General features: G+C 51.3%; 1 protein-coding gene across 2 annotated transcripts in view; it reads right to left on the reverse strand.

The window, feature by feature from the left end:
* The window catches only part of LTN1 (listerin E3 ubiquitin protein ligase 1), a 144,526-nt gene extending 134,808 nt beyond the window's left edge, over nt 1–9,718 (reverse strand). For both annotated transcript variants that reach the window (XM_068270596.1, XM_068270595.1), the window contains exons 1-2: nt 9,608–9,718; nt 320–523 (exon numbers count right to left, since the gene is read on the reverse strand). In XM_068270596.1, coding sequence (XP_068126697.1) covers nt 320–523; nt 9,608–9,649 — 246 coding nt within the window. In that variant the 5' untranslated portion in view covers nt 9,650–9,718. The remainder of the gene's footprint in view (nt 1–319; nt 524–9,607) is intronic.
* Nucleotides 9,719–9,920: the final 202 nt, after the last annotated feature.

The following is a 9,920-nucleotide window of genomic DNA, read 5'->3' on the forward strand; positions in this document are numbered from 1 at the left end:
CTGTCACCGAAACAGGAAGTGGCTGCCGGCGGGGCCAGGAGGATCGGAGAGAGACGGCGAGGGCACCGGACAGCTGCAGGGGGCTATTGGAAGCGCTAGGTGAGTAAAACTCATTTTTTTTTGTTTGACTTAAGTGTCCCTTTAAGCATGAAGTAGAAATGTTATGAAGGATTATGTTGCAGCTCCCTGTGGCTTCTTCTGTTACAGATTTATGTTAGCTTCTACTTTAAATTCCACCAAGCGGTTGCCTTTCATTGTGCAAATTAGTCACACAGAACTACGTTTTTTCTTTGTTTTTTTAAGAGAATGTTCCCCTTACCTTTAACTTTGTGGTGACATCTCGCTTAGACAATTTGCGCAGCACCATCCGGAAATCGGCATCCACAAGGTTGTCCACCTCCTCAGCACCCTGCACAGCGGGGACATAGCCTGCATCACTCTGTGACGTCCCAAACCCAGTGAAGGCCGGCACTGTCCCAATTTCCTTAGCTAGGAGCTCGGCGGCCCTTCCGCTGCTTGACGGCTGCAACAAGAACACCAAGATTAAAGGAGGGGTTTAATTTTATAGGCCAGGAACAAAAGGCTATTTGTACTCATCATATCTGCACCTGGGACTTCCTCTGACAGGAGTCTAGCTCTTTAAAGTGGGATAAACCTCTGGCATAACATTCAATCAAAATGTGTTTTCATACTCTTTATTACCCATAAAGTTATCATATCATATTTGCTTTTGTGCACAAGTAATATTGTCTGTTTATAAATTACAAATTTAAAAAGTACAGTTTATCTGCTCTGACAGCTGCCATTGCATTTTGTTCATAGCTGCTGTATATATACATTAAAATCTAGTGATCATTTCTCAGCTCAGTGCAGTTCCATTTCAGCACACTGCTGGCCTGATACTAATTGTAGCAAGAGAGGATTGTAAATAAAAGATGTTATCACCTCTTTGAATGAGGCCAGAAGCTTTCAGGAGCTTTTAACTGAAGAACAAAGTGCTGTGTTTAACTGTTTGAATGCTGTTCTACTTTTTTTTTTTTTTGGTAGTGGATGCTATGCTGTGAATAATCTCTTAGTACAAAGAGGAACCACTGTCAGAGCTGTTCCCATTCACTGCCTCAAAGGGAACCTGAAGCAGAAACTATATGGAGGCTGCCATATTTATTTCCTTTTAAACAATACCAGTTGCCTGGCAGTCCTACTGATCTACTCGGCTGCAGTAGTGTCTGATCACCAGAAACAAGCATGCAGCTCATCTCTCAGATATAACAATAATGTCAGAAATCACCTGATCTGCTGTATGCTTGTTCGGGGTCTATGGCTAAAAGTATTAGAGGCAGAGGAGCATCAGGATAGCCAGGCAGCTGGCATTTCTTAAAAGGAAATAAATATGGCATAAATATGGCAGCCTCCATATGCCACTCACTTCAGGTGTCCTTTAAAGAGGGACTTTAAGGAAAAAAGGGCCTCCATGGGGTACTTTCCTGGGGAGGGGGAAGCTTCTGGATCCCAGTAAGGACACCCCTGTTCTCCTCTGCTCATCTGTCCCAGCGCTGGCTCCCCCCTGAAACACAGACGACAGCCTGTGTTTACTGTGCGCAGGTGCAGTAGTGCCTGAAATATTTCCCTTCCCCGGCTCCAGCGCAGGTGCAGTAGTGCCTGAAATATTTCCCTTCCCCGGCTCCAGCGCAGGTGCAGTAGTGCCTGAAATATTTCCCTTCCCCGGCTCCAGCGCAGGTGCAGTAGTGCCTGAAATATTTCCCCTCTCCGGCTCCAGCGCAGGTGCAGTAGTGCCTGAAATATTTCCCTTCCCCGGCTCCAGCGCAGGTGCAGTAGTGCCTGAAATATTTCCCTTCCCCGGCTCCAGCGCAGGTGCAGTAGTGCCTGAATTATTTCCCTTCCCCGGCTCCAGCGCAGGTGCAGTAGTGCCTGAAATATTTCCCTTCCCCGGCTCCAGCGCAGGTGCAGTAGTGCCTGAAATATTTCCCTTCCCCGGCTCCAGCGCAGGTGCAGTAGTGCCTGAAATATTTCCCTTCCCCGGCTCCAGCGCAGGTGCAGTAGTGCCTGAAATATTTCCCCTCCCCGGCTCCAGCGCAGGTGCAGTAGTGCCTGAAATATTTCCCTTCCCCGGCTCCAGCGCAGGTGCAGTAGTGCCTGAAATATTTCCCTTCCCCGGCTCCAGCGCAGGTGCAGTAGTGCCTGAAATATTTCCCCTCCCCGGCTCCAGCGCAGGTGCAGTAGTGCCTGAAATATTTCCCTTCCCCGGCTCCAGCGCAGGTGCAGTAGTGCCTGAAATATTTCCTTTCCCCGGCTCCAGCGCAGGTGCAGTAGTGCCTGAAATATTTCCCCTCCCCGGCTCCAGCGCAGGTGCAGTAGTGCCTGAAATATTTCCCCTCCCCGGCTCCAGCGCAGGTGCAGTAGTGCCTGAAATATTTCCCCTCCCCGGCTCCAGCGCAGGTGCAGTAGTGCTTGAAATATTTCCCTTCCCCGGCTCCAGCGCAGGTGCAGTAGTGCCTGAAATATTTCCCCTCCCCGGCTCCAGCGCAGGTGCAGTAGTGCCTGAAATATTTCCCTTCCCCGGCCCCAGCGCAGGTGCAGTAGTGCCTGAAATATTTCCCTTCCCCGGCTCCAGCGCAGGTGCAGTAGTGCCTGAAATATTTCCCTTCCCCGGCTCCAGCGCAGGTGCAGTAGTGCCTGAAATATTTCCCTTCCCCGGCTCCAGCGCAGGTGCAGTAGTGCCTGAAATATTTCCCCTCCCCGGCTCCAGCGCAGGTGCAGTAGTGCCTGAAATATTTCCCTTCCCCGGCTCCAGCGCAGGTGAAGTAGTGCCTGAAATATTTCCCCTCCCCGGCTCCAGCGCAGGTGCAGTAGTGCCTGAAATATTTCCCTTCCCCGGCTCCAGCGCAGGTGCAGTAGTGCCTGAAATATTTCCCTTCCCCGGCTCCAGCGCAGGTGCAGTAGTGCCTGAAATATTTCCCTTCCCCGGCTCCAGCGCAGGTGCAGTAGTGCCTGAAATATTTCCCTTCCCCGGCTCCAGCGCAGGTGCAGTAGTGCCTGAAATATTTCCCTTCCCCGGCTCCAGCGCAGGTGCAGTAGTGCCTGAAATATTTCCCCTCCCCGGCTCCAGCGCAGGTGCAGTAGTGCCTGAAATATTTCCCTTCCCCGGCTCCAGCGCAGGTGCAGTAGTGCCTGAAATATTTCCCTTCCCCGGCTCCAGCGCAGGTGCAGTAGTGCCTGAAATATTTCCCTTCCCCGGCTCCAGCGCAGGTGCAGTAGTGCCTGAAATATTTCCCTTCCCCGGCTCCAGCGCAGGTGCAGTAGTGCCTGAAATATTTCCCTTCCCCGGCTCCAGCGCAGGTGCAGTAGTGCCTGAAATATTTCCCTTCCCCGGCTCCAGTGCAGGTACAGTAGTGCCTGAAATATTTCCCTTCCCCGGCTCTAGTGCAGGTGCAGTAGTGCCTGAAATATTTCCCTTCCCCGGCTCCAGCGCAGGTGCAGTAGTGCCTGAAATATTTCCCTTCCCCAGCTCCAGCGCAGGTGCAGTAGTGCCTGAAATATTTCCCTTCCCCGGCTCCAGCGCAGGTGCAGTAGTGCCTGAAATATTTCCCTTCCCCGGCTCCAGCGCAGGTGCAGTAGTGCCTGAAATATTTCCCTTCCCCGGCTCCAGCGCAGGTGCAGTAGTGCCTGAAATATTTCCCTTCCCCGGCTCCAGCGCAGGTGCAGTAGTCCCTGAAATATTTCCCTTCCCCGGCTCCAGCGCAGGTGCAGTAGTGCCTGAAATATTTCCCTTCCCCGGCTCCAGGCGCAGGTGCAGTAGTGCCTGAAATATTTCCCGTCCCCGGCTCCAGCGCAGGTGCAGTAGTGCCTGAAATATTTCCCTTCCCCGGCTCCAGCGCAGGTGCAGTAGTGCCTGAAATATTTCCCCTCCCCGGCTCCAGCGCAGGTGCAGTAGTGCCTGAAATATTTCCCCTCCCCGGCTCCAGCGCAGTAGTGCCTGAAATATTTCCCTTCCCCGGCTCCAGCGCAGGTGCAGTAGTGCCTGAAATATTTCCCCTCCCCGGCTCCAGCGCAGGTGCAGTAGTGCCTGAAATATTTCCCTTCCCCGGCTCCAGCGCAGGTGCAGTAGTGCCTGAAATATTTCCCTTCCCCGGCTCCAGCGCAGGTGCAGTAGTGCCTGAAATATTTCCCTTCCCCGGCTCCAGCGCAGGTGCAGTAGTGCCTGAAATATTTCCCTTCCCCGGCTCCAGCGCAGGTGCAGTAGTGCCTGAAATATTTCCCTTCCCCGGCTCCAGCGCAGGTGCAGTAGTGCCTGAAATATTTCCCCTCCCCGGCTCCAGCGCAGGTGCAGTAGTGCCTGAAATATTTCCCCTCCCCGGCTCCAGCGCAGTAGTGCCTGAAGCATTTCCCTTCCCCGGCTCCAGCGCAGGTGCAGTAGTGCCTGAAATATTTCCCCTCCCCGGCTCCAGCGCAGGTGCAGTAGTGCCTGAAATATTTCCCTTCCCCGGCTCCAGCGCAGGTGCAGTAGTGCCTGAAATATTTCCCCTCCCCGGCTCCAGCGCAGGTGCAGTAGTGCCTGAAATATTTCCCCTCCCCGGCTCCAGCGCAGGTGCAGTAGTGCCTGAAATATTTCCCTTCCCCGGCTCCAGCGCAGGTGCAGTAGTGCCTGAAATATTTCCCTTCCCCGGCTCCAGCGCAGGTGCAGTAGTGCCTGAAATATTTCCCTTCCCCGGCTCCAGCGCAGGTGCAGTAGTGCCTGAAATATTTCCCTTCCCCCGGCTCCAGCGCAGGTGCAGTAGTGCCTGAAATATTTCCCTTCCCCGGCTCCAGCGCAGGTGCAGTAGTGCCTGAAATATTTCCCTTCCCCGGCTCCAGCGCAGGTGCAGTAGTGCCTGAAATATTTCCCTTCCCCGGCTCCAGCGCAGGTGCAGTAGTGCCTGAAATATTTCCCTTCCCCGGCTCCAGCGCAGGTGCAGTAGTGCCTGAAATATTTCCCTTCCCCGGCTCCAGCGCAGGTGCAGTAGTGCCTGAAATATTTCCCTTCCCCGGCTCCAGCGCAGGTGCAGTAGTGCCTGAAATATTTCCCCTCCCCGGCTCCAGCGCAGGTGCAGTAGTGCCTGAAATATTTCCCTTCCCCGGCTCCAGCGCAGGTGCAGTAGTGCCTGAAATATTTCCCTTCCCCAGCTCCAGCGCAGGTGCAGTAGTGCCTGAAATATTTCCCCTCCCCGGCTCCAGCGCAGGTGCAGTAGTGCCTGAAATATTTCCCTTCCCCGGCTCCAGCGCAGGTGCAGTAGACCAGACTCCATCAGGGTCGGCTATTTCCACCTGAGCCTGAGTGGAGAGCCGCTAATGTGCCTGTGCTAAAAGCCGGGGGAAGGTAAATATTTACATGACCGTTGTTCCGGGGTTTCCGGCGTTACCCTCCAGGGGATGTTTTTGATAGTACAGATCCTCTTTAAAGAGAATCTGTACTCTAGAATTCTTACAATAAAAAGCATACCATTCTATCCATTATGTTCTCCTGGGCCCCTCTGTGCTGTTTCTGCCACTCCCTGCTTCAATCCTGGCTTGTAATTGCCAGTTTTAGGCAGTGTTTACAAACAAAAGACATGGCCTCTAACCAGCATGTGATAGGCTGAGAGGAGCTCAGTATGTGACTCACACAGAGCCTGCAGGGGGCGTGGATAGCTTCTATCCTATCACAAGCAGATCAGCACATTCCTGCCCGAGCCTGACAAAGCCGTCAGAGGAAAGATTATTAGATTATATAACAGAGATAATACAGCCACTGTGCAACTAAGAAAGGCTGCAGTAATCCAGGCCACATTAGAACAGGTATAGGAACTTATAGGATAAAAGAAATAAGCCTGAAAATTTTGTTACAGTGTCTATTTAAGGTCTCTTTCATTCAGACAACTCTACTGCCCACTTCCATTGCAAGTCAACATCCCGTCTGAAACCCTCAAGTGCAATTTAAATGCAGCTAGATGGTAGTGGTTGTAGCACCATGCATGTCAGCGACTGGCACAAGGCGGCATTACCTGGTGGCAGAGAACCATGACATGTTGCGTCTGGGAATTGCTGCAGCCATGCTCAGATGTGACTCAATTTTGGGGGGAGCTTGTCCAGCACGGTACCGAGATCAAGGAAATGCTCGGCCAGTGCAGAAGAATAGCTGACAAGCAGTGACTTTACTGCCTTTCAGCTGCCCCTCTGAAAGAAGCATAAGTACCAAATGTAGTGCACAGGAGTCTTCACCCAATTCAGGGCATAGAGAATGTGCACTTCTGCACTTAAAATCACTCTTTCCTATAGTCTGTCAGCTCCATGTCTGTCAGGTCCCCTCCGCTCTCCCACTTTCAACCCTGGTGGTCGCAGACTACTGCGCATGCGCAGCCTTGCACCTCCTCAATCCCACTACAATGGCGGGGAGCATTCCATGCCTGTGCAGTTAGTTAAGACACCCGAGGCAAAAATAAACTAATTAAATAAACAATTGTATCTATCTTCCTTCTCCTAAAACACTTTTTAAGATATTCCACAGTTTTATTTTATGTTTAAATCTTCTTTTTAAGTTTTAACTGTTTTATTGTTTTTGCTCAAGGACACATTTACTGAAGTATGCCATAGCTAAAATCTATGAACTAATAACCCTTTTTATCTCTTTCCTGTTCTCAGAAGCCATTTTCTGCTTGGAAAGTGTTTTATAATTGGAATTTCTTATCAGTGGGGGTCACTCTGTAGTCACTTCCTGTCTGAGTCAGGACTGAGTCAGCCACTTACATACCTGATATTTACCTCTTTCAGGCAGAGAAAGAAAAAAAGGAACACAGCATAGTTATTTGTGTGCTAGGCACTGTACATACCCATGTCTATCTCATGTCACATGTCACTTCGAGTATGCTTTAGGCTTGTAACTGCACAGGCAGCTCCCGGCCACAAGAGCGCGACCAAGGAGGCGTGAGGCCAGAGACATGCAGGCACAGTAGTCCCTGACTGTCTCAGTCAAGGGAAGCCGAACAAATAAGCAACTGCAAATTTGGGCGCACCATGCCATGGGCCGTAATGTCAATTACGGCTATAGCAGCGCTCACAAGCTAATTTGGGCGCCAGCAAAAGACGGCACCCAAATTACTTTAAAACAGTGTAATTCATCACCAGCAATAGCTGGCAGCCGAATCACATTATTTCGTGGCGTCCTGGAGGGGGAATAGTAATGAACGCTACCAGGACATTTGCAGCAGCAGGGTGACCAGTTCATCAGCTTCATCCTGCGCCCAAATTTGCTGGTGCCATTTTTACATGTATCCCAGTCAAGGAATTTACCGAGGCTGATTGTGGGACAAGGGAGGGGGCTGGACAGATACAGGGGGGAGCTAACAGACTGCAAGGGGGCTGGAAGAAGTCCCAGGTCAGTTAAAGAATCCTTTACCCCCCTCTTGTACACTTTAAAGTGTACCAGAGCTCATTAGAAGTAAAAGTCCTCCAATGTCTGTAGCTCCAGTACCGGTTCCCCACACTTCCGTCAGTCGGAGCCAGTCTGACGTAAGAGAAGTTGCGCCTCTACGTATCTCTTCAGCTGCTGCTGGAGAGATACGCAAAGAGTGCAGTCTCCTGCGTAGACTGGAGACGACTGACGAAAGTGATGTGACCCGGTACCCAAGCTGCAGACATCCGAGGCCGGCGGCATGGGAGCGATCCGTGCATATGGGGCTGGAGTAAGCCCCAGGTATGTATAATTTTATTTACTTTTACTGAGCTCTAAGTCCCTTTAAGCACTGAAATGGCATATGTTATTTAGTGGTGTGAAATTTGTGAGCCTTCAAAGGGTCAGCGTGAGGTGAGTATTCTACACTACGTGCAAGAGGGCAGTCAAAACAGAACCACTTGATGCAAACGACAACAAGCAGGACAGGAAGTGCTGCTTCCCTTTTGAATAAGAAAACTTTTGTAAAGTAATTTTTTTGTCCAGCAGGACATGTACGTTTGTGTGTAATAAACCCTTGTTTCCTCAAGGCACACATTACCAGTTCCTTTGACACAGTGAGTTTCTCCAGGAAAGGACGGATAGGCCAACACTCTCGTAGTGGTGCCCAATCCCTGCTTTATGTACAACTTTATGTCCACAATAAAGGTGTAAACTTTTTAAGCTATCCAATGCCCAGATCAGTTTGTATATTCTCCCCATGTTTACGTGGGTTTCCTCTGGGCGATCTCGTTTCCTCCCATATACCAAAAACATACAAATAAGTTAATTGGCTCACCCCTAAAATTTGCCCTAGACTATGATAGGTTTAGATTGTAAGCCCCTGAGGGACAGTTAAAGGAGTACTGTAAGCTGAAAATAAAATTCAATTTACCTGGGGCCTAAGAGTTGTAGGTGCTGTCCACCAAGTTTTTGCCCCAGGTAAGTTGCCCCAGGTAAGTTGAACTCTTTTTTTTTTTTTTTCAGGTTACAGTACTCCTTTAAAGAGACTCTGTAACTTCAAAAAGTTCCCCTGGGGGGTACTCACCTCGGGTGGGGGAAGCCTCCGGATCCTAATGAGGCTTCCCACGCCGTCCTCTGTCCCACGGGGGTCTCGCTGCAGCCCTCTGAACAGCCGGCGACAGGCCCGACTGTAATTTCAATATTTACCTTTGCTGGCTCCAGCGGGGGCGCTGTGGCTGCTTTCAGCTCGGAAATAGACGGAAATGCCCGATCTCCGTCGGGTCCGCTCTACTGCGCAGGCGCCGGAGACTTGCGCCTGCGCAGTACAGCGGACCCGACGGCGATCGGGTATTTCCGCCTACTTCGGAGCCGACAGAGCGCCTGCGCAGGAGCCAGGAAGGTAAATATTACGTCACGGCTGTACGGAGGGCTGCCGCGAGACCCCCGAGGGACGGAGGACGGCATGGGAAGCCTCATTAGGATCCTGAGGCTTCCCCCACCCGAGGTGAGTACCCACCAGGGGACGTTTTGCCGTTACAGTTCCTCTTTAATGCTGGGCATAGACGGTACGTTTCTTGTTATCAATCGAGCCGCTGATGGCTCGATTGATAATATCCGATGTGTCCGATCACTGCAGCGGATCGATTCTGCGCTTGATCCCCGCGGGCAGACAATAGAAAAAAAAAAAAGAGCGACTGATAACAAGCGCCCGCGGGGACAAGTGGAAATCGATCCACGCGCCCGCCCGGACGAGCGGGGACGCGCCGGCATTGAGCCAGCGGCTCGATTCTGGCATATAAACGTACCGTCTATGCCCAGCAAGTAGACGGTAAGGGACAAGGCTATTTACTCTGTACAGTGCTGTGGAAGATGTTGGCGCTATATGAATTACTATATAATAATAACTTTTAAATGAGTATTTAGGAGTTGTTTTTTGGAAGTACTGAATTGCTGTAAAGTATGTGACAGGTACTGATGCTGACACCACTGCAGGAAATACAGCTGCCTCCAATCCCTCTGCTTCCCATACGTGTCAGCAGCACATTGGTGTGCCACTACTGCTCCCAGCATGTCCTGCGTGTGAGGCTGGGATGGGGCAGGTGACACACCACATCCCCCATGCTGCCTTCTCCAGCCCAGGCTTACTAATCCACCGACGAGCTCGCTTCTCTCATCACTCACCCGGACATTTCCCTTCGTCCTCTGCTTATTCTTCCCACCCATCCTCCGCTCTTCCACCGGCAACTCAGCCGGGCCTGATACTAAACTTCAGATCTGAGATCAATTGCAGCGCCTGAAGCCCTTGGATGACGTCAATACGCGCCGAGTACGCCGCTGCCCTTTTTCCGCCCTTTTGTTATCCATTACATCGGCGCACGATTCACACAGCCTGCATTGTAAAGGGAAACTTATTCACCTTCCTTATTCCATCCAGGCTGTAATTGAATATGCGTTTCTCCTGAGTTTTTCCACCAGAGTTGTGTCTATGAAATAC

Source organism: Hyperolius riggenbachi, chromosome 2 (assembly GCF_040937935.1).
Source record: "Hyperolius riggenbachi isolate aHypRig1 chromosome 2, aHypRig1.pri, whole genome shotgun sequence".
NCBI classification, from domain to species: domain Eukaryota; kingdom Metazoa; phylum Chordata; class Amphibia; order Anura; family Hyperoliidae; genus Hyperolius; species Hyperolius riggenbachi.